The 26,477-nt window shown below is 48.2% G+C and overlaps 1 protein-coding gene across 1 annotated transcript in view; it reads left to right on the top strand.

Annotated features, from left to right (window-relative positions):
• ELP1 (elongator acetyltransferase complex subunit 1) overlaps window positions 1–26,477 on the top strand; it is a 73,805-nt gene that overhangs the window by 24,316 nt on the left and 23,012 nt on the right. Inside the window, exons 15-25 of the mRNA XM_054986398.1 lie at window positions 315–421; window positions 1,940–2,043; window positions 5,556–5,609; window positions 5,776–5,881; window positions 8,082–8,197; window positions 10,129–10,202; window positions 10,758–10,836; window positions 14,808–14,887; window positions 16,129–16,266; window positions 17,827–17,912; window positions 20,596–20,744. Coding sequence (XP_054842373.1) covers window positions 315–421; window positions 1,940–2,043; window positions 5,556–5,609; window positions 5,776–5,881; window positions 8,082–8,197; window positions 10,129–10,202; window positions 10,758–10,836; window positions 14,808–14,887; window positions 16,129–16,266; window positions 17,827–17,912; window positions 20,596–20,744 — 1,093 coding nt within the window. The remainder of the gene's footprint in view (window positions 1–314; window positions 422–1,939; window positions 2,044–5,555; window positions 5,610–5,775; window positions 5,882–8,081; window positions 8,198–10,128; window positions 10,203–10,757; window positions 10,837–14,807; window positions 14,888–16,128; window positions 16,267–17,826; window positions 17,913–20,595; window positions 20,745–26,477) is intronic.

Below are 26,477 nucleotides of genomic sequence, written 5' to 3'. Positions count from 1 at the left end.
TCACAGATAAGTAAGCAGTGACTCACAAAAGCTCATATTTTAATAAATGTTGTTAGTCTTTAAGGTGCCACTGGAGTTTTGTTTATTTTGCCACAACAGACTAATGTAGCTACCCCTTTGCAATTATGAGTAACAGAAATTAATAATATTTTGGAAAGAGATTTTTCAGATGCACCTGTTCTTCAGTCAGGGTTTGAGGGATCTTTGCTAGGTGGACTACTGCTTTTGAAGGCTATGTTTATAAAGCAAAAGGAGAGTGCACAGGTTGATCTCGGGACAGTCATTTTTCTCCTGTTTTTGTGCTTTGTTTACAGCTCACTTGTGACTGTGAGTGGGGACATCATTGGCCTGTGTTGCAACCCAAAGACCAAGGTGGTGGCTCTGCAGCTCTCCGATGGTCAAGTGTTGAAGTACCTCTGGGGTACGTGTGACCGTGGCTATTCATTTCAGTTGGCTGGGTTTGGAAGTTCTTGCTTGGAGAATGGCTACCTCACTGCTCCAGAGCTCCTAGCCTGCGTGTAGAAGGTTCAGCCATCAGCTGGTCCAGTTAATGGATCTTTCAGGGTAGGCAGGGAAAGATCTCTGCCTGGCGTCTTGAAAGACCCGTGCCGGATACAGCAGTGGTTTTCAGTCAGTGGGTTTCATCCCTCAGGTGAATAGTGGAGCCCCTGTAGAGCGGCCATTTTGTTGCTGCTCTTTAGCTCTACAGTTCACTGCCCAGACTCGCTAGCAAAGGCAGCCCGGCCTCCTCTGCCAGTCAATGCTCTGTGCCTGCTGGTGCCTTCAAGTCCCCCCCCCCTCCTGTGAGATCACAGCTCTGGCTCCTCCTCTTGCTGTCCCGGGGCTGAGATGTCACATGCTTTAGCTCACTGAGTTCCACGCTGTCCTTTGTGGGGGTTAAAGATGGCTCCTGGGTCTGGAAAGGCTCCAGGTCACTGAATTAGTGTATTCCACAGCACAGGGCTAGATGGACCCGTGGTGTGCCTCTGCCACGTCCGCTCAAATGGCACAAAGATCCATTACGTGGTGTGAAGGCTATGTTTTGTATAATGCCTGTGTTTCTGGGGGGGAAATCTGGGTAGCCAGGCAAGATGCCTGGGCAGGAATGGACTGACCAAGAACTTGTTGAGGTGCTGCTCTAGAGGGCTGCTAGTGGCCAGGAGCCAGCTGAGCCACCCCATCCCTGCGATCAGCACTGCATGGGCTGCTTGACTCAGCTTAGCCCACCACCATTTTCACCTCCCCGTGTGCTCCTGTTCCTGGAGCTCAGACCGCTCTGTGGGGGCTCCCCTACCCCTCTTCTCCTTTGCCACGTTTCCACTGCTGCAGCAGATGCATGGGGGATAATGCAGAGGCTTCTGGGACATCCTCTGTTCTAATGCCAAGGCGGAGGCGTGGTCTGGCCGGCCCCGTGATTTGAGCACTCAGGCAAGATGACGTGCAGGCCAGGCCAAGCTTCTCCGCTGGGGTCTGAGCTGCTGAAAAGCTGGGGCAATTGGCGATCCTCCATTTATACTCAAGGCCTCGAAACTGGTTCATCTAAAGCATCTTACTTAATAATAACATTTGATTTATATTCCACCCTTCAGGACAACTTAATGCCCACTCAGAGCAGTTTAACAAAGAGTGTCATTATTATCCCCTCAACAAAAATACCCTGTGAGGTGGGTGGGGCTGAGAGAGCTCTGAGAGAGCTGTGACTGACCCAAGGTCACCCAGCTGGCTTCAAGTGGAGGAGTGGGGAATCAAACCCAGTTCTCCAGCAAGGGTAAACTACTACTACTACTACTACTACTACTACTACTACTACAGTTCTCCAGATTAGAGTCCCACTGCTCTTAACCACTACACCAGTCCTAGTAAACCACCCTATGTCTGGTGGTGTTTAATCTTGACTTTTACTGCCTAAAATGTATGTGTCGTCTCTGTTACGTTTTAGCATCTGAAACACCAGCTGTTGTTCCTTGGCTCAGCAGCAGTGGCCTGGCTGTCCGCTTTCCCTCTCCGTGTGTGCAGATCGCTCAGGCTGTGATTGTCGGACAAGTAAGTGAAAAGTGAGCGTGAAATCTGGACTGGGTGAATGATAACTAAAACCACTGTTTTGTTATTTGCTTGTGGCGAGTAGAAAAATCTTACCCTGATCAGCAGAGTGGCTACACCGCTACAGAAGCGCTTATGATGCCAACAGTGATGTCACACGATTCAATCGCTGTGGCAATTCGGGTCAGCACGGCAGCTGTGCTTCTCAGTCCCCTCCATTTTGAGAGTATTCCTCTGTCACTGCCTCATTATTTAGTAGTTGCCTCCTTTCTTTAATAAGAGTACTTTTCTTCTGACAATTCAGGACCCAGGGCATGTAACAACCAGACAACAAAGTTCAATAATATCGGTGTGGCGTAGAGAGACAGGCTAGGATCTGCAAGAGTCAGGTTTGAATCCCTGCCCTGCCATGGAAGCATACTGGGTGGCTTTGCGTCCATTGCACACTCTCAACTGAACCTGCCTCACAGGGTGGTTGTGAGGATAAAACAGAATGGGTGGGGGGAGGTGGCTTTGGTCACCATTGGGAAGAAAAGTAAGGTATAAAATAAGTCTACTAAGAAAAATAGCCCATATAACAACACTGAATAAGCAGCCAGAAAACGTTCCTGATTTTGTCTGAACTCAAACTGCCTCGCCAGCTGTATGAAATAACTCGATTTCATACCGTTGCTAAAAAAGTGGGAAGGCTTTGTGAATTATGGGGCAGCAACCCAAAAAGCCCAAGTCCCTGGCGTGGCAGAGCAAACCTTGTTTGAGGCGGAATCAATTTGATTGTGCCAGCTTATGGGTTGCATTGTAATTTCACAGGAGAGGTGTCATTAAAAGGTGATCAGGATCTCAGGGCTAAAGATAGTTTACTGGCAAACAGTATTGTAGTATCTGGAATCTCTATCTACTGCCCGGCCCCCATCTGACTGTAGATGGGGGGGAAAATAGGTGCTATGCAAGGGTTTAAATTAGGGCTGTAAAATTTTGCGTATTGGCTAAATATTTCAAATTCTTAATGGAATTAAGAAGGGGGCAGAAATTAATTAAGGGGGCAGAAAGCAAGCGCCGTTGTTACAATTGAGAATTAAAGTCATACTTGATGTGTTGTTTGTCCAAATTCTTTTGGTTCTAGGATGTTAGGAAACTGAAAAGAAAATATTAAATATGCCATTTCCTTTTAAAAATGAGAGACAGTTTGAGTTGGTTAAACTGTAAGCTCTTCCATACTTCCTATCATTAGCTGCAGCAGCAGCAGTGTTGCTTCAGTAATGCTGTCGCAGTAATCCTTACACCTGTCCTTCAAGGTGAGAAAAAGTGGTTCATATAAGGCTGTCTGTCTAATTTTTATCCCATCCTTCCTACCAAGCAGTGGTTCTCCCCATCTTCCATTTTACCTTCAAATGCCCCTGTTAGGTAGGTTCAAGGCTGAGACAGAATAACTGGCCCACAGTCACACAGGGAGCTTGGCGGCAAAATGGAACGGGACAAGTTCCCATTCTTTAATGCCAATCTCCCTCAAAACCATGGTTGTATGTTATGATTTATTATATAGTGGGTACGACAGTTCAAGTGATTTCCAATAACACTTTTATTCAGGGCTTTTTTTCTGGGAAAAGAGGTGGTGGAACTCAGTGGGTTGCCCTTGGAGAAAATGGTCACATGGCCGGTGGCCCCACCCCCTGATCTCCACACAGAGGGGAGTTGGTGCGGAGGGCAATCTCAACTCCCCTCTGTCTGGAGATCAGGGGGCGGGGCCACCGGCCATGTAACCATTTTCAAGAGGTGCCGGAACTCCATTCCCCCGCGTTCCCCCTGAAAAAAAGCCCTGCTTTTATTAAGGGAACATCACCACTTAAAGCACAAACATCAAAGCAACAGTTATAGAACACTCAACTCCCCACCAAAAACACGCCCACAATTAAACTCAGCCAATAGCAAACACCTAGTATTCAGAAACCTATTCGCTAGTTAATTAGTCTGTAGAGGAATCCTGACTGGCTGGCTCAACAACCCGGCCAATCGGAATGCAGCTGTACGGAACCTTGCTAGGAAAGCCTTTTTGCTTGAAGCTCCCAGTAGACCACATGATCAGTGCAATTAGGGGTGAAAGTGGAACATGAGCGAATTCCTGAAGGGTGTCTCCAATTTAAGTAAATGTATTAACTTAAAAAGGTCTATATATTGTCGAAGGCTTTCACGGCCAGAGAACGATGCTTGTTGTGGGTTTTCCGGGCTGTATTGCCGTGGTCTTGGCATTGTAGTTCCTGACGTTTCGCCAGCAGCTGTGACTGGCATCTTCAGAGGTGTAGCACCGAAAGACAGGGATCTCTCAGTGTTTGACAGCTGTGACTGGCATCTTCAGAGGTGTAGCACCGAAAGACAGGGATCTCTCAGTGTTTGACAGCTGTGACTGGCATCTTCAGAGGTGTAGCACCGAAAGGCAGGGATCTCTCAGTGTTTGACAGCTGTGACTGGCATCTTCAGAGGTGTAGCACCGAAAGGCAGGGATCTCTCAGTGTTTGACACTGAGAGATCCCTGTCTTTCGGTGCTACACCTCTGAAGATGCCAGTCACAGCTGCTGGCGAAACGTCAGGAACTACAATGCCAAGACCACGGCAATACAGCCCGGAAAACCCACAACAACCATTAAAAAGGTCTGTTCGTGTTTGGAAATTATTATATAAAGAGATTAGGTCATTTTACCTTTTCCTTATTGTTATATATGCAATACATCTTGACTGTTAACGGGCACTCAACACTTCGTTTTAGTCTGTTTGACTACTTGGAGTTTGCTGTGAATTTTGTGACCTCGATTGCTGTTGTTTACTTATTGTCTGTATACGATTGCCTCAGTTTTGGCAGTGTGGTGTCTTCAAAATTGTAATGAAAAATTAACAAACAAGACAAGAGAAATTGACAAACAAGACGATTTTCGTTGATATTTATTGTGTATTAAGTAGTTCTTTGTAGTTAGTCTGTCCCGGCACTGTTTGCTTCCTTTAATGAGGGCCCATTTTCCTACTGTGACTCTCTCTCTCCATTTGGGATCAATCAAGCACAGCAAGAATCCATTAAATAGCAATGAATTATATTATTTTTAAAGAATAAGTAACCTTGTTGGTCCGTAGCCTAATCCAAAAAACAAAAGCCATATAATATTTTTATCAAGGCCGACCAAAATAGCACAATATAATATTGCCAGTTTTCAAGTCCTCCAGAACTGGTCATTAGGTAGTATGTTAAAAACAAACGTTTCTCCTCCTGATTTTTAACATCCAGCCTGAAAGCTTGCAGACTGCATTGTGTTACTGTTGTGGTTAGTCTCAAATGCATTACATGGCTTTTGTGAATGTATAATTTATATTAGAATGCTTCGGTATCTTACATTAAGTGTTATGACCTCGCTTTTCAGGATGTATGCCAAATTGGAGTCAGCGAACGATGACAGGGGAATCTATTTTTCTATACAGTTATTTTTCTATTATTTATTTATTTTCTGTACTGTATCCCCTTTTTGTCTTAGGAAACTATCTTTGGCCTGACTGACAGATGCCGCTTTTTCATTAATGACGTCAAGGTACCCGTTATTCTTAGTTCTCTCTCACCTGTGAAGTACAGTTTATGTGAAGTTCTTTACACTGGGAAAGGGGTTCCTTCTCTGCTTTGAGTTCCTGTTGGGAGGAAAGTAGGATATAAATATTTTAATTAATTAATTAAAGATGACCTAAATACATTTTTCATAGGCTGCTTCAAATGTCACATCTTTCATCATTCATGATGAGTTTCTGTTGGTGACCACCCATTCTCACACCTGTCGGTGTTTGCCTCTGAGGAACACATCCCTGAAAGGTAAATATCCTAATATTTTCTTACAATAAAGAGTGCTGTTTTGTTATTTCTTCACAGACCATTCTCCACTTCATGTGTTTTTTCTACTTTTCTCAAACACACTGCAGTCTGTGGACGGCTTTTACTTTCAGTTTTTCAAAATGGCTGCTGGTATTCCTCCTCTGGCAGGGGTTTGAGTCATTTTCCAGTTGCCCGTTAGCACAAGGTTGGGCTTGTCGGTTGGACTGCATAAACCAGTGAACGGAAAGGCAGAGTGGCTGAGGGAAACGCGCTTTTGTTGGTGCTGCAGCTCCACTCTTCTGAAACTATGCACCAGAAAGAAGCAATTGGTCATCCTCTCTAGTCTTTAGAACTGTGTGCTTATTCAGACACTACTGACTGAGGAGAAATCTAAACAGGATAAAAAAATCTTGAACAACCTCATCCCTCATTCCTCCTCCTCCTCACTGTTGTGGGAAGACATCCCAACCGTACCCTGATGCTATCACCAAAACTATCATTCTATCTGGAAATCAAGGACATAGGACCAAGCTACAAGTGATGCCTGACAAAGGTTGGACACTTGTCAGCCTCCCTCAAGTTTTGATGGGAAATGTAGGCGTCCTGGTCTCGCAGCTTCGCTCTCTGACTGCTGTCCAATGGACTTTTCAACTGTCACTTGTCCAACATTCCGCCAAGCTGCCTACATTTCCCATCAAAACTTGAGGGAAGCTGACAAGTGTCCAACCTGTGTCATTTGTCGCTTGTGTAGTTTGGCCCATAGTGTGTTCAAATACATGTGGTGGTTTCTGGATGAGACTTCTTTTTCCTCTGCGGTAAAGTGATGGGATTGGGGTATACAAGAGCCCAAGATTCTTAACCGAATCTCCAGTGAGTACTGGTAGAATAGGATTTGGTTGAAAAAACAGTTTCATAACCCTGCTGTCTTGTAAAAGCAAGTGTTTTCAGTTAGTACACTTGGACCTAACAGAGTTTAGATTTGCTGAGAAGACCAGTATCAGTAAAGAGCTTATCCGTTCATTCTACACTGCCTTTTTTCAGTAGGGCTCATACTATATGATTCCCCATATGGGTGGTTTCCCATCCAGGCAGTTTATAGGACAAAACTTTTTTCGTTTCAGCTATTGAACTGCACCGTCAGTCTCTAAGTTAATGTACAGAATGTTTAATACCATCACTTATCAGTTTACAAGTCACGTACATGTGTAGAAGCCACCTCCTCCAGTTTGCAAGATCTGAGCACGTCTTCTAATGAGAGAACATTTTGGAAGTCTTTGGCCATTTCCACACATATTGAATAATCCACTTTCAATGCACTTTCGCAATCCTTTTGAAGTGGATTTTTTGTACCACACATGGAAAATCAGTTTCAAATGTTCACTAAAGAGTATTGAAAGTGGATTATCCAACGTGTGCGGAAGCAGCCGCTCATTCATAGGATCGCCATAGGTTAGAGGCAACTGGACAACACATAACACACATATCAGTGTAGAATGTTCTGTCGTGGGTATCGTGTATCTAATAGTGTTAGGAGGTGCCATGCAGATTGAAAACCCCACAATATGGGGAGAGAACATCTCCTTCACATTTGCAGTACTGTAAAAAGTGGAGATGTATTTTATTTACTTAATTAATACCCTGCCGTTCTCTTTAATGAGGACCCAGAGCAACTGACATCATTCCCCTGTCCTACATTTTACCCTCACAACAACCCTTTGAGGTAGGATAGGTAGAGAGAATGTGACAGGTCCAAGGTCACCCAGCAAGCTTCCATGGCAGAGTGAAGGTTAGAACCTGGGATCTCCCGCTACACCATACTAGCTCTCAATGTATTTGGTTTACCCCTCACATACACCTGAACAAATTCATAATATCTGCGCACGTGCAGATACCTCAAAACACACAGAAGCATTTTAAAAAGCTAGGGCTCAGGCAACGGGAAAGGCAGAGGAAAACGCTCGTGCAGGTGTGTAGAGGTGGAAAACATGTAATTAGGAGGCACAAAAGAAAAAGGGGGGCCTGTGGGGTGGGGATTTCCTTTCCATATGCAACCTCTCTCTTGTAGATTGTAATATATTGTAGTCCAAGTGTTTGGGGGTATTGTGTGCACCCAGTGCCCTCTTATTAGGCACTCCTATTCCTACAAAAATTGGGCCAAGAGGCAACTGAACTTTTACTCTGCTGGCTGTGATATCTCCAGCTCTGCAAGCAGCTTTGGGCAGTGCATCCGTCCCTGACAGCGAGACCCTGCGCAAGATAGAGAGAGGATCCCGGATAGTCACGACTGTGCCACAGGATACCAAGCTAATATTGCAGGTGAGGGCTGTCTGTCTGTTCTTATAGCCCAAAACAGCTTGTTCCAACGTTGTGATATTTGTTGCATGGGACTAGGAAGCTGGGCTTATGTGGGTAGGAGAATCATGTGGTATAGCTCTTGTTGGACTGCACCACATGTGAATACACCACATTTTTGTAGCATTCCCTCTGTATAGAAAGCTAGCATGTAGGAGAGGATTAGGTTGCATCCTTCTCCTTGACATGACAATTTCAGTGGAGTGGAAGTTTTCATACAGGGTAGCACTCAGGGCTTTCTTTTCTGGGAAAAGAGGTGGTGGAACTCAGTGGGTTGCCCTCGGAGAAAATGGTCACATGGCCAGTGGCCCCGCCCCCTGATCTCCAGACAGAGGGGTGTTTAGATCGCCCTCCGTGCTGCTCCAGCGGAGCGGCGCGGAGGTCAATCTCAACTCCCCTCTGTCTGGAGATCAGGGGGCGGGGCCACCAGCCATGTGACCATTTTCAAGAGGTTCCGGAACTCTGTTCCCCCGCGTTCCCCCTGAAAAAAAGCCCTGGTAGCACTGAAGTTTGTCGTGTTCTTGCAGTGAGAATTTGCATTCCATATATAGTTTTTGGCAATGTATTAACAGTTTTTATCCCATCCTTCCTCCAGAGAGCTCAAAGCAGCATACATCTTCCTCCTTGCCTCTATTTGACCCTCATAACAGTCCCACAAGGCACATTATGCTAAGTGTGTGACTGGCTCAAGGTCACCCAGCCCGCTTCCATGGCAGAGCAGGGATTTTGAGCCGGCATCTTCCAGACATTCCAACCCCTACCGCTCAAAATGCAGGTCCTGCATGTACAGATTGCTGACGGCGCTGTTTCTAAACCGAGAGCAGGTGGAATGTGGGCTGCTCTGGATTTGTCCCCCCTCAGGGTCAACTACTTGTTATGTGTAATGTGTAGCGTTGAGATTCCTCCAACCTGATGAACGGAGACAGTTGGATATCAAGTGTGATTGAGCTAATTTCCCAAGTGCACAGGACTGGGACCACAGCACAGGGGGAAGGGGGCTTCAGCCTCCCACCCTCCCTGTGCTCTGTTCCAATCCTGAACTAGCTACCGGGGGGGGGGATGTGTCCAGTTAGGTGGCTTCGTGTGTACTGATGGAATGTGTGTGCAACCCTCCTCCGCCCGTCATTTTGGGTCAGGGAAATGGGGGGGGGGGCTGAACCCCTCCCACTGCACTGTGGCCCTGATCTGAATCAGGACACTACACACTTGGGAAGTGAGTTCCCTTGTGCCTTGCATCTGACTGTCTCAATCAAAGGTCAGGAGAACCAGCTAGCATACCATACAAATAGTCTGTCCCTTAGTCATGCTCCTAAAGGGTATAAATAACGAACAGTGTCTCTGTGACGGTTCAGAAAGCGTTGAGAAATCTGGGAAACTCCGTGTTCGGTGGTTCTTTATTATGTTTATTTCCTGCCCCTCCAGTGAAGCAGATAAGAAAACTGAAATCTCATCAATCACTTACACGCAGGGCTTTTTTCTGGGAAAAGAGGAGGTGGAACTCAGTGGGTTTCCCTCAGAGAAAATGGTCACATGGCTGGTGGCCCCGCCCCCTGATCTCCAGACAGAGGGGAGTTGAGATTGCCCTCCGTGCCGCCAAGCGGCGCGCAGGGCAATCTCAACTCCCCTCTGTCTGGAGATCAGGGGGTGGGGCCACCAGCCATGTGACCATTTTCAAGAGGTTCCAGAACTCCATTCCACTGCGTTCCCCCTGAAAAAAAGCCCTGCTTACACTAACTCAATACAAAATACAAGATTGGGCTCTGAGCCACTGATTTCCAGTGTCTGCAGCAGGGACACCCAATGGAGGGCTGTACTTAGCTGGCCCTTCGCCGCGTCACTCATATTTGATCTTCTCAGAGGCAAGGATGGGCAGTCTTCTTGGGCTCTTTCTCTAGGTACCAAGAGGAAACTTGGAAACGATTCATCATCGGGCTCTTGTCTTGGCCCAAGTTCGGAAATGGCTGGACAGGTAAGCCAGACGTTTTGACTTCCCTAGGTGTAAAGAGGTGGTCCACACTGTGGCACTCACGGGCTCCATGGTGCCTACCAATGTGTGTTGTAGTGCCCACTTCCATATTCTCAATATGCCAATCCTAGTTTCCATCCTCTTGTCTGAAGCAGGAGGTGCTTCAAAAGATCCCAGATGCTCTCTTGTTTTCAGTCTGCACAGAGCACCCATTTGGCAACAGCTGCTTCCAACACTTGACTTAGAACATCCCAGCACTTTATGATTGCACCCCACAACGGCCATTTCCTGTTTGTTCCTGCCTCTGATGGCAGCCATTTTATGGTGGTGCCAACTACCCTTTCTCAAAATTCCAGAAATGCTCATGAACTCAGCAGGTCTGGAGACCCCGTTGTAAGTCATTTGGAAATATATGCGTGTAACTATATTTGAATTAGTTAAAATATATCCCATCTCCCGCCCCCTCTGAAATGTGTCCAAGGTGGCATGTGTGATGCATTTTTCCTCCTCCTATGAATGTAACAGGACTGACTCACTCTGATCTGCCCATCCATACAGGATTCAGTTTAAAGAAGCTTTTGAATGTATGAGGAAGCTGCGAATCAATCTAAATCTCCTTTATGACCACAATCCAAAGGCAAGTTAGAGGAAAACTGTTGGTGTTTATTCACAGAACATCTTGTGGGGAGCAGGGATTTCGCACAGACGCTCGTAAGCCCCAGTTCTCCTGGTGTCCGTGATGCAATGACATGGGTACAACCTGGACACAAACAATCATATCATATATTAATAGTTATTAAAAAATAAATGTCCAGTTATTTTTAAGAAATTCAGGGTAGAACAGTAAAACATACCTTTTTTAAGATAGTCAATGAGAAGAGAAGTATTAGCTTGCTTAGAGGCTTAGTCAGGGCAGCTAGCCAGGCAGTGTGGCACCACTGCAGCTTAGGGTTGCCAACTTTGCTTTGGGAAACTCCTGGAGATTTGGGAGCAGTCCTTGGGGAGGGCAGTGTTTGTGGAGGGGAGGGAGTTCAGCAGGTATGTGATGGCATAGAGTCTACCCTCTGGAGCTGCCATTTCCTCCAGGGAAATTGATCTCTGCAGTCTGGAGATAAATTGTAAATCCAGGAGACCTCCAGGCCCCTCCAAGAGGATGGCAACTCCGCTGTGCCTCCTCGCTGGCTCTCTGCCTGCTTCCTGACACCATAAAACACATTCAGCCATCCAAGAGCAGGAAGGAATTGGAGACGTGCCATTGAACCATAGCACCCAACCCCAGGGGTGGAATCTAGGTCAGGCCTGTGCAGGCAAAAGCCTTTTTTTAAAGGTGGGTCCAAACTACTCGGTGATGATTCTCTTAAGTCTCATTTAACCTTTTACGTGTTAGGTTTACAGAAAACATGAAAAATTAAACCACTAATTTTCATCAGAATTATATACACAAAAGCACACATGGTTAGGTAGTCTATCATTATTGTCTCTGCATGTATTTCTAATCCCTGTTGGGTGCTTGTGACACACTATACAAGGGCTTTTCTGCACAAGTTTTTTTCAATTGTTTTTGACCTCACACTGCTTCAATTTAACCTCTGATCACCACCGGCGCCAGGGTTTCTGGCGCAGTGTGTGCGTGTGCATCCCTGGACTGCGTGATGACATCATGTGATGACATCACACAGCAAAGCCGGGCCCATTGGCCAGTGGGTGGCTGGGGCAGTGCGTGGAGGCTTCCCACGCTCCACACGCCAGCCTGGCCGTCTGCCATGCCTGGCCTGCGGCTGCTGTGCCCAGCCGGGGGGTGTGGCGGTGGCGGCAGTGGCAGCTCGGGGCTGGCCAGCCACGCCATCTCCGTGGCACGCGCCTCCACCCACGGCACCCCCTCCGGCGCCCCAGCACCCGCCTCACCACCTCAATGGTGGTGCCGGCCCTGCCTCTGATTTCCACATGGAGGTTTTGATTTGGATTTTTTTGTTTTCTCCTGATTTATTTCCAGTTTTGTGGAGACCCCTTTTACCTCAGTCTTTTTCTGGAAGCTGATTTTGAGTTGGTTTTTTTCTTGTTCATAATGTTTCTTTTAGGTTTTTTGTCCCACCCACTCTCATCCGCCTCCAACCCACTTTTTGATGATTGGATGTTCATCATCATTGAACCACTCCTCCCCCACTCCTTCCTTTCCTCCCTTCTTGTTTTGTTTTGTCTTTTAAAAATAATTTCTGCAGTGTTAATATCAACCTACTTTTGTAACAATACTAGGGGTGTGCACCAGGGAAATATTTGGTTTTCCCGCTTCGGGTTTACCCGAAGCAGGAAAAAGATTTGGAATAACCCAAAAACGCTTCTGATGTGGGTTATCGGAATTGCTTGGGTTATCGAATCGCTTCAGTATGCTTTGTAATGATTTGGAGCATACCAAAGTGAGGCCCTCCACCCCCCTGAGCCCCCCTTTCCCCAACCCCACTTACCTCTCCTGAAGGCAGGAGCCAGCTCCTCTGCCACCCACGCCACTTCCTCCGTCTCCACAGCGGCCAGCTGGGTGGTGGGGAAGGCCGGAGCAGGTGCCTCCGCCGCCGCAGCTGCCAGAAGGGCGCAAGGAAGGCCGGAATTGGCTCCTCCGCCACCCGTGCCGCCACGGCCAGCAGGGCAGCAGGGAAGGCCGCAGCCAGCGCCTCCGCTGCCCGCACCACCACTTCCGCCTCCGCAGTGGCCAGCTGGGTGGCGGAGAAGGCCGCAGCCGGTGCCTCTGCCGCTGCTGCAGCCAGCAGGGCGGCAAGGAAGGCCGCAGCTGGCGCCTCCACCGCCCGCACTGCCCATGCTGCCACCACCAGGATGTCCCAGGTAAATGGGGTGGTGGTGGGAGGGAGCCCTTTAAAAAAGCCTTGAAGCTTCCCAAAGTGATCCGAATTGCTTTGGGAAGCTTTGATTCGGTATTTCTGAATCGGGGCCATCATACTGCCCCCGATTCAGAAATACTGAATCTTTATGAATCGGACCCGATTTGGTTTTTTTTTCCAAACCAGGAAACCGACATGCACACCCCTAAACAATTCATGCAACAGATTCTCTGAATTCTCAGATTTCATTAAAAAGAAAAGTGTCTAGCCTCTTCCGTTATGGAGATTACCTTTTTCCATATATCTTTGTAAGGGAAGGGGCTGGAGACTTACTTTTTTAAAAAAAATGAAAGCTGGGAATTCAGAGGATCTGCTGCTTGTATTGTTACAATGGTAGGTGAAAGTAATGACTTTTTTAAAAATGCAAAAGCCCTGGGGACCCTAGAGGTTGGCTACTTCTGGCACCAGAAAAAACCGCATGGTTTGAAAAGCACATCGCCTCTGCTTCTCCAGGCTCTGTCGCAACAAAGGTTGGTGCCTGCCTCCACTTCCTAGCTCTGGGTCAGCTCAGGTGGGGCTCTCCAGTTTGGGCTGTGGTGGGGGAAACTTAGGTATTTGTGGTGAAGCTATTCTCCTTTTTGGCTTTCCTATGCAAAGACTTCCCCATGTGTTCATTTTCTATCTTTAAAAAAAAAAACAGCCCTTAAAAAATCAATACAGCGTTATAAGCATGGGCAAAAAATAAAGCGTGTGTGTGTGCTGTGAGCTCACTGATGATGACAATAGCCCCCTCCCTTGAAAATCCTGATTATTTAAGGCACATGCAGGACAAAATAAACCAACTCCACAGCTTTAAAAATGCCAAAGGAGGGAAGACGTATGGAAGAACCGTGCCCAAACTTGTTCCAATGCTTGGGGATCAGCTGCTAAAAAAATTAGGAATAAATGTAGTATACAGAAAAGACCCTAATCTGGATTATGGTAGATTGAGAGCAGTGGCGTTGTTTCATCCATGGAAGCCTGTCTTCTTGTTGAATAAGAATTCCACCCCCACAGGCAGGATTGTGTTGTTTTAGAGACAGCACCAGAACTGCTTGAATAATGAGAATATGTTTCAAGCAGCAGTTACCCCCAAACATCTGCAGCCATTCTTAATTCACTCTGATGCTGGTTCTAGGGAAGGGGCATAGAAAAAGCTTGTCCTGGGCATCAAGAAGCGCAGTTATCAAACGGGGACAATATTTTTGCCGCCTGGGAGGGGCACTTCAGGATGTTCTCAGTCTCTTAAACATGGTTAGGAAAGATGGGGCCCAGGGCTTTTTTTCTGGGAAAAGAGGTGGTGGAACTCAGTGGGTTGCCCTCAGAGAAAATGGTCACATGGCCGGTGGCCCCGCCCCCTGATCTCCAGACAGAGGAGTTGAGATTGCCCTCCGCACCACTCAGACAATCTCAACTCCCCTCTGTCTGGAGATCAGGGGGCGGGGCCACCAGCCATGTGACCATTTTCAAGAGGTTCCGGAACTCTGTTCCACCACGTTCCCGCTCAAAAAAAGCCCTGGTTATGTCTGTGCCATGCGGTCCTGCAGTCTGACTGGAGGAAACTGTTGCTCTCCAACCAGGTTGCAGAAGAGTTGCTCTGTTGCGCTATTATGCCTTGCTTTTCCAAACTGGTTGTTAAAACCCCATTTCAGTCTGAAATTGGCATTTCGCTTCTTTTGCGCATTAAGCCTACATATTATGCTGGTGTCAAGTTAAACAGCGTTGGTTTTTGTTCTAGGTTTTCCTGGACAACGTGGAAACATTCATCAAACAGATAGAGTCCGTGAATTATATCAACCTGTTTCTCACAGAGTTGAAGTGAGTATTGCTTGGCTTTGTGGTAGGGCTTGTTTTTTAAAGGCTTTAGAGGCAGCAGTACACCAAGTGCAGGCACATTGCCTCTCTGCCACAAACACCTGCTGAGCACCCTTGGCAGTGGATGTCAGCAGTCTGAGTGGAGGGGGAGATGTTGTCACTTCTCTTGTGGGCTACAGATCTCCAAGCAGCTATTTCTTATTTCATTTTTCTTCATTGATATCCTGCTTTTTACCCCAATGGGGACCCAAAGTGGCTTACATCATTCTCCTCTCCTCCATTTTTTCCTCACAACAACCCTGTGAGGTGGGTTAGGCTGAGTGTGTCACTGGCCCACGGTCACCCAGCAGGCTTTCAAGGCAGAGCAAGGAATCGAACCTGTGTCTCCCAGGTCATAATCCATCACTCAAGCCCAATGTTTCTGTGGAGGAACCTTCACCTATGAAAATGTTTACAAGACAGAAAAAGTTGATGTCAGGGAGTACAATTCAGTTATTACTAAATGATTGTCACTTGTATTGTCAGTGCTCTGTAACAATACAAAAGGTACACAGACACAATAGTAGTAGTAGGTTTAATTGTATATGGCCAAAGGCCGTCACAATACAAAGTTAAAAACAGTAAAAATAGAAATCTGTCTTACAAGCATAAAATACAGTTATTAAAATAATAAAAATAAAATACAATTAAAATGGGACCTTAATAAATACCAGATAGTTATGAGAAAAGTTAGGTTTCTGAGGAAACAATCTTGGCCCTAATCTTTTTTGCAGCTAAGGCGAACAGGGATACTCTGCTAGTGACAAGTGAATCAGTATCAGATAACAAAAAACCTAATTTGTCAATAGCAGAGGTAAAGTTACGCCCCACTAACAAGTTAGCAAGAAATTTAGCTCTAACCTCTGCATACATGGGACAAAATAAGGTGTAATGTAGAAGATCCTCAGTACAGACACAGTACAACTAGCCATGATACTTTGAGAGCTATTTGGAATCTTGGTTGGGAAACGCTGCTCTAACCACTACAGCACACTGCTTCCCCATGTACAGAAAGCCAGCAAGCAGAGGTTCTCAAGAAGCAAGACTTCTGAATCCAGTCTCTGTCATTTTTGCTCTTCTATGGATGCTGTCTTTCCTGTTCCTTTTTTTTTTTAGTATTTTGAGGGCATTCTTATATTTTTTGTACATTGGAATTACGGATTTACTGAGACCCGTCTGCTTTGTTTTTATGTGTTCCTTCTCAGAGAAGAAGACATCACGAAGACTATGTACCCACCTCTAGAGCCCAGCAGCGCCCCCGAGCAGCTTCGTTCCGATTGTAAAAAAGTCAACATCATCTGTGATACAATGAGAACAGCCATGGAGAACGTCAATGCTTCTAAGTACGAAACATACGAATTGCTGTACACTCTCTGTGTGTATTACAGTCCATTCCCAGCATGCCGTTATGTGACCACGAAATGGTACCTCAGATAAGAGAGAGGAGCCACTGAATTGGTGGCAAACTTCCTTTACCGTGTAGACAAGAGAAGAAGTGTGTTTAGAATGTTTAACAATTAACAGGCTCCACCTGTTTTCGACACTGTTACGGTTATGCCAATAAAGGTTCTGTCTTGTCAAGAGGTAGGAGCAGGCTTGACTCTTAATGGCTGGGGCCCTTAGATTTCCCCCAATGAAGGCAGCAGTGCATCTCTGAAGTTTTTCCCTTCCTCCCAACACCTTCCCCCTGGGGAGTTGGTGGGGGCAGAACAAAATACAGCATTTGGGATGGTGGAGGAAGAGGAGGAGGAGGAGGCACATTCCCTGCCTCCTTTCTCAGGGCCGAAAAGCTATTGTTTGCTCCTTTGGGACAACGACATCTGTGGTGAATGGGGGACAACGGGGGGATTGGAGAACTCTCAGTCCTCACTACCTTGCGTATCCTGTTCCTTAATGAAGGCTTTTGCTATTGTGGTGGCAAAGGGAGGGTTCTTCTAGATATCTGTGCATTTTAATCCTGCTGTTTCTCCAAGGAGCTCAGAGTGATATATAAGGTTCTCCCTTCCCCCTTTTTCCCCCTCATAACAACACTGCAAGGTAGGAAAGGCTGAGTGAGTGAGTGAGTGAGTGAGTGAGTGAGTGAGTGAGTGGGTGGGGGTGGGGGTGGGGGTGGGGGTGGGGGGTGGGGTGCTGGCCGGCCGGCTGGCCGGCCACACACTCACTCACTCACTCACTCACTCAAGGCCATGCATTCAGGGCAGTGTGGAGATTCCAGCCCTGATCATTTATAATAGATCCTAGTCATACCCTAACCACTACGTCGCATTGGTCCTAGGGAGTTAAGCCAGCTTCTCTGCTTGGCGTTTTGTATTTTGGTGATCGTGTCGATTTGGAGAAAGGGCCAGAAACCATTTTGATCTTCCTTCCTCATGGGCCTTTACTCCTCTTAAAAAGAGGAAATGGTTGCTGCTGTCATAACTAGTCCATGTATTTGAGAGGGGGCAACTTTGTTTGCAACTGTTTTTGCTGATCATATTAAAATCCTTTGGGTTTTCTTGACGTTCTTTGGATGTTTTTGCCTGCAAAGAAATACTCCGTTCAAATGTTGCTTCAGGTGGGATCTAGAAACAATATAGCAGGATGTTTAAATCTATCACCCCAAGCAATTTTGTTCATCTTATTACAACAATACTGGCTTCTTTTGAAATTCTTTGGCTGTTTCTCTTGAGAATTCCCACATCTGACTATTTTTATGCTTCCTTGTTGATCATTTTGACAAAACTATCCTTAAGATGACATAATTTTGAGCCACTGTAGAATTCCCAAATTTGCTTTGAATTTTTGCTTTGGATGAAATTTCAGTGGCAAACCTATCTCAAGTAGGATCTTTGTCCTGAGAGAAATGGAAAAAGCACCAATATACACTGTGTTTTAAACCTTTATTTTCTTTCTGGCTTCTCTAGATACTGTTTATCCATACTGACCTCACATGTGAAAAAGAGCCCTCCGGAATTGGAAATTGCTCTGCAGAGGATTCGTGAGCTTCGAGGTACAGTATTAGGATAGAACAAGTGGGGGGTCCTCAGAGACTTGCGGGGAGGCATCTAATTTCCCCTCTCTCACCGTGTCCTCTTTCCCTTTCCTGCCCCCATAGCCTCTCCCTCTTTTATTATGATAGTAATAATAACAACAACAACAACATTCGATTTATATACCACCCTTCAGGATGACTTAACACCCACTCAGAGCGGTTTACAAAGTATGTTGTTATTATCCCCACAACAAAACACCGTGAGGTGGGTGGGGCTGAGAGAGCTCTGAGAGAGCTGTGACTGACCCAAAGTCACCCAGCTGGCTTCAAGTGGAGGAGTGGGGAATCAAACTCGCCTCTCCAGATTAGAGTCCCACACTCTTAACCACTACACCAAACTGGCTCTCCTGCTTCCTTCTCTCCTTCCCGCCCACCTTTCTTTTCCTCCCCCCCCCCCCCCAGCAGCCTCTCCCCTGTGGTCCATTTGCGTGGAGCCAGCTGAGCCAGGCCCGGTGGCATGATGGGGGAACCTACAAGGACTTGCTGTGTGAATTTCACTTTCCCTTGTATCCTCTTCTTTACCTCTTCATGGCAGCCTCCATATGTTCACCTTTCTCTACCTCCTTCTCTCTTTCAAATCCACTAAACAACTTATCCTTTATCTGCCCCCCATCTTCATCTGTATTTATTAATTTGCTTCATTTATACCCTGCCTTTCTCCCCAGTAAGGACCCAAAGCAGCTTACATCATTCTTCTTGCTTCTATATTATCCTCACATCAATCCTGAGACGTAGGTTAGGCTTCAGAGTGTCCCAATGAGCTTCCACATCAGAGTGGTGATTCAAACCTACCACTGCACTACACTGGCTTTTGAGGGTGCTGCTGTTGAACAGTGGCAAGCAACCAAGCTTGGTTGAGTCATGCAAGTAATGTGGTATCAAGTCACCCAGTGGTTGCTTCCAGGCTTGGTCCCAATGAGTCCTCCGTCAAAGGTCAAAACAACCTTGAAAGTGACCCTCCCCCCTCCCCCTGCCTTTTACTGACAGAAACCGAGCCTGGAATGCTGGTAAAACTGTTATGGTTGCCTAGCAACAGCCACTGAGGGCATCTGGTTAAAGCTAAAGGTGTACCCTTTATCATTTTGGAGTTACCCTCCAATTTTTTTTTTAAGGTTTTAGATTTTTCTGCAAACCTGGGGCACTTTTTAGTGTGCTGGAAGGTCTGTCTTATCCAGTTTGAGAGCCAGTTTGGTGTAGTGGTTAAGAGTGTGGGACTCTAATCTGGAGAGCCGGGTTTGATTCCCCACTCCTCCACTTGAAACCAGCTGGGTGACCTTGGGCTAGTCACAGCTCTCTGGAGCTCTCTCAGCCCCGCCCACCTGTTGTTGTTGTTATTATCATCCACTCATGACTCGAATCGAATCGAATACCTTTATTGGCATAATAGGACATACATATGCACAGTCAGCACAGAGACAAAAAAAATCCCTTGCCCCATCACTTAAACCATTCTGCTGCTCTTCGATGCACAACGAAGAAATTTAGCCACAGACTCCATGATCCCAGGGTTATGTGCGGGATAGTAAAAGGCGTGTCTTGCTGTTGTCCGATTGACCTTCATGATTTTGAAGCAACGGTTCTAGATAAATGGCGCGGATATCATAATACAATAAGCAGTACAGGAGAACACGTTCAGTACTTTCTACATCCCTCGAGCCACAGGAACAATACCTTGTGGAGTAAGGAATTTTCTTAAACCTCCCATGGAGTACCACAGAAGGAAGAACGTTAAAGCACGCTAACATAAATGCTCTCCGAAGGTGAGGGGAAGTCAAACCAGAAAAATACTCTGCCAAAGAACCATTAGACGAAATCCCCCATCTCAGAGGGGAACATCTACCAGAGCTGCGGCTCCTAAGTTCTTGCATCTCAATATTTACAAGTCTTTGTTTAATGAAAGCAAATGCAGACTCATCACTCCAGTCTCTGGATTTAAGTATCCACAAATCAGGGCCACTTGGCTATTAGTATATAAGATCAATTAGTCATATTTTAAGGAGGGGGCTTTGTATTACACCTTTTAGTGTGCATCCACTATTTATTGCAGATTCATCCATCCCTCTCTCCAAGAAGCTTACGTGGTGCTTCCTTCCCCTGTTTTATCTTTACAACAACAAACAACCCTGTGTGGTAGGTTAGGCTGAGAGAGAATGACTGTCCTAAGATTAAGCGTCATGCCTACTGCAAACTTGAACCCATCTACTCTAACCAGTACACCACTGGATAAGCCTGCTTATCATCAGTTATGTTAGATGGGCTATATGTGGGATGCACAGTATGGACAAACCCCAGTGTTTGTACGTGGTCCAGGTTTGTACATGGTGTGTTTGCCGTCTCTTGTTAACATTTTTTAAATTATTTGTTTAAATTTGGATAGAAAACCCCCACATCACTTCTAGAAATTCAGCTTTTCTTCTTCTGCCATTTCCGCAGGCCGAAGCACCCGCACATTGCCTTTTTCGTAACATTATTTTAAGTGACTCAGTTGGGTGGGTGCTCGTTTTTTAATTAAGCAAGAATGTGTATTTCCGTGAAAGGTTTCCTTTTGCTTCCTATAGGTGTGTGTGTGTGTGTGTTTTAATGCATGGTTGTTTTTGCAAGCAAAGTCTGTTTTGTAAAAGATTTTAATTTAAAACTACAGAGCGGGCGCCTGCAAATGGTGGATTCACCAGTGTGGAAGAGGCGTTGAAGTACCTGTTGTACCTGGTGGATGTTGGTGAATTGTACGATCATTCTCTGGGGACGTACGACTTTGATTTAGTTGTCATGGTAGCTGAGAAGTCTCAAAAGGTAAGTTTTTACCTTGTGGATCTTTTCTCAACAATAGCTCACCTCTCATTAATGGGCTGATCGAGGTGTTGAAAGAAAATTGTCAGAATGCAAATGACGAGCCTCCATTACCAGCACCACTCACTCAGCACCCATCAGTATTCCAGACTGGCCCTTCTGTGGAATTCTTAAAAACTGTATCTGGATGAGAAGGTGATGAGAATGAGCAGGTGCTGTGCTGTGGAACACGCTTGCACCACAGACTTAATACCCGATCGTCTTCGTCCTTCTGTGCAGCCCCACATTGGGACTGCGCAGGCGCAGGCCGGCCGCGGAAAAGATTTTTCTAGCTTTAGAGATGTGAAGGGGACGTTCGGATCCACTGCGCATGCGCGCCGGTGTTCCCGCCGATTTTGAATGCATATATATCCGAACGTCCCCGGCATTCCCTCAGTTCCTTTTTCGCCGCCGTTCGAAAAGGTTCTTCTCTAGCGTATTTGTCTCTTCGTCTCTCAGTCTCTCTTCGGAGTTCTGGTCGGTATCTTTCCCCTGTCAGTCGTCGGGAGGTACCGTTCAATATGTCTCAGACGTCTTTGTTTAAGAAGTGTCTGAAATGCGGCACTAAAATGACACACTCGGACGGCCATGAGCTCTGCCTCATCTGCCTGGGCGAGGGGCATGTCGTGGAGCGTTGTTCTATTTGTATGTCCTTCACTCCGAAGGCAAGGGGTGATCGGAAGGCCAGGCTCCGTGCCTTCTTGTGGGATGCCAACCTTCTCCCCCCAAGCCATCGGACTCATCGGGAGATAGGCCCCGCTCCGCCGCTCCTTCACCGGCGCCGTCTCGTAAGTCGCCAGAGCCACTTCAATCGGAACCGACGGGGCAACCCGTTCCAGAGGCCTGGTCTGACTCCGGTTCCGGGGATTGTCCATCGAGCCGGAAGGCCAAGAAGCGTTCCTCGTCCAAGCCAAGGTCCTCCTGCAAAGCTTCGGCTACAGAGGCTGCTTCGGAGCCCCCGCCGAAAAAGGCCAAGGCTAAGTCAAAAGCCAAGGGCCGTGCACCATCCCCGGCTCCGACTGTGCGACCTGGTACTCCGGCCGAACCGGTCCTGATACCCGACGATGTGGTGAGTCTCCACACCCCGTCGCCTCCCTGCACACCTCCTCCATCGGTTCCGGAGGAATTCCTGCCATTCCCGTCTTTCTCGTAGCCGTTCCAACCCTTCGAGCGCTCCCTGCCGTCCGCCCCGGCACCTTCGGAGGCCTCCGTTCCGATGCCGTCTACCTCGTCGGTTCCGACACCGTTTCACTGGCCTGCCCCAATGCCTGCTCCTCTGCCTCCTTGTCAGCCTGTCCCGGGAGTTGGGAACATGGCCTCCTGGCAGGATTTCGTGGCCTGGTTTCAGCAGTCCGCGCCCTTCCTGCAGCGCGCTTCGATTCCGCAGCCTTCCGTTCCGACTCAGCCGGTCGGGCTCCCTGCGTCTGCTCCTCCGGCAGATATCCTTCTCCACCCTTCAGTTCCTGTGGCTCATCCATCGGCTCCGGGCGATCGCCGGACTTCGGTTCCGACGCAGACATCGCCGGAATTTTCGGATTCCGAGGATGAGGAGGGTCTGGCCTCACCGTCGGAGTGTTCTTCGGATGGTCCTTCTGACCCTTCCCCGGATGACACCGTGGGTGAACTCCGTTCGTCGTCCCCGAACGACGACTACAGAGTGTTCTCCGAGCAGATGGTGAGAATGGCTGCCGCTCTGGAGATTGACGTTTCCTCCATGACCTCCAAGCCGAAAAGCAAGCTGCTAGAGGCGCTGTATTCTGGGTCCCCCGCATCGTTGGCGTTTCCCCCCGTGGAGGATTTCGTAGACAACGCTCTTGCGATCTGGCAGACTCCGGCGTCCCTGCCGGCAACAACAAAAAAGGTTGAGAGGTACTACTGTCTGAAACAGGACGACTGCCCGTACCTCTTCACTCACCCTAAGCCCTTTTCCATCGTGGCTGAGGAAGGTCAGGCTCGGTTCCGTTCTGGTTCCTCGTCGGCCCCGGCAGACCGAGAAGGCAGGAAGCTGGATGGCATGGGCAGGAAACTCTACTCGTCCGTGTCCTTGGGATTCCGTATTGCCAACTTCCAGGCCATAATGGGATCCTACAATTTGTTCCTATGGAAACGGCTGTCCTCTTACCTTTCCGATCTCCCCGAGGATCGCCGCCACTTGGTGAAGGCCCTTCAAGCTGAGGCCATACGGCTGTCAAAACAGCAGATGACAGCGGGCAAGGACGCTGCCGACTCTGCGGCGTGCACGATGGTGACTTCGGTGGTCCTGCATCGGCACGCATGGCTTCGGTCCACGGCCCTGCCGCCAGAGAAGAAGGCGAAAGTGGAGGATTTCCCATTCGAGGGGCCCCAGCTCTTCTCGGAGAAGACGGATGAATCCCTTTCCCTGATGAAGAAAAATCAGCAGACAGCAAAGTCCCTGGGAGTCGCCCCCTCAGGTCCGCCGTCGGGTCCGCGGTATCGTTATGGTTGGTTCCGATCCTACCAGACCCTTTACCAGCCTTACCAGCAGCGTCAAGGGCGATTCTTCTCGGGCCAGTTCTATGGCCAGCGGTCCTATTCTACCCAGCAGCGTCATTCTTCCAGGCGCTCCGGCCGGTCCAAGGGCAGGCAACAGCCCTCCTCACCTAAGCCTTCGACCTCTGTGCAGAAGCCCTCGGTCTTCTGACTAAGCCTGAACGCTCCCCAGTTGGCCTCTGAGGACACTCCCTCTTCTGCCTGGTTCTTCGACAGGCTTCAGCCTTTTTTGCCCTGTTGTTGCCAAGTAGGCCCCCTCTCCTGCTTTAAGGCCTGCCATGAACTGTATTAAAGTTTCCTGCGTTGCTGTTTTACTGCTGCACCAAAGACTGCTTTGCACATGTGTGCTCTAATACACGTGTCAGTTTCCTGCCTGCGTGTTAATTACCTTGCTGCTGCAATAGACTGTGTAGTTCCCTGACTCCATGTCTGGATAACTGCACAAAGGACTCTCTTCCTGGGCAGCCCTGCCCAGACCTATATCTGGACTTCCCTGTGTGTGTTTGGACTTTATTACAAGTGTGCCCTGTGCCTGCAGTGCCATCTGCCATGGACCGTGCCTGTTCCCTGCTTTGAACTGTGTTTTACGTGCTGTTCCCCCTGCCTCCATGGAAGCCTGCCTCATAGGGGCCCAAGCCGTTGCTAGCAGCCGGGCGCCTGCCGGGGAAACCTCCAGCGAGCCTGGCTAGGCGCTCCCTGGTCAGTTCCCGCCTGGAGCCTCCCGCGAGCCGGTCGCCGAGCTTGCCCTCGCTACCGGGCAGCCTGCAAACCAGCCCCAGCTATGCCCAGCCGGCATCCATGTTCTCAGGCAGCCAGAAGACCCAGGGAAGAAGACTGCTTTGGGAAGCCATTTCGGCGAAGCGGGCACACCACGTCTGCAGCGAGAGTACCTCGCCCCGCTCTGCATATCTTAGGAGCCGCCCCGGAGAAGGAACTAAGTGCCGACCATCCCAAGCACTTAGAGACTGCATCTCAAAGAAACCTCCGCATTCCAGAGCTGATGACATCAGGACAAGCCCTGTCCGCTGGAACATCCATTCAGCCCACTCGGATTTCCCCCTCCCTCTTTTGTCCCCTCTTCCTGAGGTGTCACTTATCACAATCAGATTACCAAAGTGGCCCATCCAAGCCATTCAGTAGCCCATTAGAGTCTTTGTTTTAAACTGTGAGAACCACCAAGTACAGCACCAGCCCCAGGGTACATTTTGGGGTATTTAAGCTGGTCTCTCAGACCACTCAGTGCTTAGGCCATTCCTATCCAGAACCCCTTGCTGTCCGTCCGTGGTTCCATTGCTGGCATTGGGCCACCTCGCTGTTGTGTCTCTGCTTCGCTTCAGGATAAGTGAGTATTCCCTCTACCATCGTTGGGAACCTGCTAATGCGAAAGTCTCTATATTTCTGACTCTGTATTTCTTAGACCTTGTATGCTTTCTTGTATGTATGTGCAAGCTCAGGCTTACGCCACACCATTAGAAAATACACGTGTTTGAACCTATTTGTAGTCTGCCTCTTTTTCACTAGAGTGTCTGGAATCGGGACCTCGGTATATATAGGTCAGATCCGCGCTAATTTTAGTTACAGACTGCTAAAGCTAATTTCCCCCTTATAATAAAAAGCAGTTCTGATAACACTGTTGGCAACTTGTTACCTCTGACACTTGGGTCCTGTCTATTGTGGCCCATGGTTACAAATTGATGTTTACCGATGCACCTCCCCTTTCTCTCCCTCCCCGTTATTCTCCATGTTGTGATGTTGTGTTGTTCAATAATGTTGTGGAGTTGGTTAACAAAGGTGCTGTCCGGGTGGTCAATGTTGCTACTTCCCCTTGGGGATTCTACTCATGATACTTCCTTGTGGATAAGAAGGATGGAGGTTCTCGGCCCATATTGGACCTTAGGGGCCTCAACGGGTATTTGAAGGTTGAGAAGTTTCGGATGCTGACCCTGGCACGGGTCATAGAGCTCCTGGAGGTGGGCGTCTGGTTAGCCATTCTAGACTTGAAAGACGCCTACTTCCACATTTCCATCTTCGAGGGCCACAGGAAATACCTGCGGTTTGTCTATGGGGGTTCTGTGTATGAATATACGGTGTTGCCCTTTGGGCTGGCCTCTGCGCCCAGGGTTTTCACGAAGTGCATGGCCACCGTGGTGGCATACCTACGGTCCAGCGGTTGCTTTATCTACCCGTACCTGGATGACTGGCTCCTGGTGGGACCCTCAGCTGACTCCCTCCAGGCCCATATTGCCCTCACTTTATCTGTGCTGGCTAGGTTGGGCTTGGTGGTTAATGGGGATAAGTCTGTCCTGACTCCGGGCACAGCCATTAGGTTTATTGGGGTTCACTTCGATTCTCTGCAGGGCAGGGCCTACCTGCCCCCGGATCGCTTGACCAGGCTTTCCTCTTTAGCCCGTCATTTTTTGCACAACCGGTATCAAACTGCCCTTTTAATCCAGACTTTGCTAGGCCTTATGGCCTCCTCCACAGGGGTGGTTTTCTTTGCACGCCTGCATATGAGGCCTCTGCAAAACTGGTTTGTCCAGAGGTATAACCCCCTCACTATGGGCCAGCACCAGAGATTCTCCATCCCCAGGGTGGTGCAGCGCTCTCTGACCTGGTGGACTGTCCCTGAAAACCTGTCCAAGGGATGCCCTTTCGGCCCCTTCTTGGCAGAGGTCACTGTCTTTACTGACGCCTCCAACTTGGGATGGGGAGGGCGCTGTGGGCGGCTCTCTGCCCAAGGTATCTGGTCCCCAACTGAGGCAGCCATGCACATCAACCTCTTGGAGCTTAGAGCGATCCGTTACTCCCTTGCTTGTTTTGCAGATGCCATTCGGAACAGGAGGGTTCAGGTCCTGTCAGACAATACCACGGCCTGCTATTACCTCAACAAGCAGGGAGGAACGGTCTCGCTCAAGCTCTGCAGGGAAGCAACGACTCTCTGGACGTGGGCCATGGTCAACAACGTCCTTCCCAGGGCCATTCACATTGCCGGGGAGCTCAACACCGCGGCAGACACATTGAGCAGGGTGTTTCTACCTCAGCACGAGTGGTCCCTCAACAGGGCTTACCTCAACCAGGTTTTCCACAAATGGGGTACACCGGTGATCGACCTCTTCGCCACGGCCCACAACAAGCAGGCCCCGCTGTTCTGCTCCCGGGCCGGGATTGGCCGTCACTCCCTAGGGG

Source organism: Eublepharis macularius, chromosome 8 (assembly GCF_028583425.1).
Source record: "Eublepharis macularius isolate TG4126 chromosome 8, MPM_Emac_v1.0, whole genome shotgun sequence".
Classification (NCBI taxonomy): domain Eukaryota; kingdom Metazoa; phylum Chordata; class Lepidosauria; order Squamata; family Eublepharidae; genus Eublepharis; species Eublepharis macularius.
Note: the sequence above shows the minus strand (reverse complement) of the source record. Positions and strands in the feature narration are given on the sequence as shown.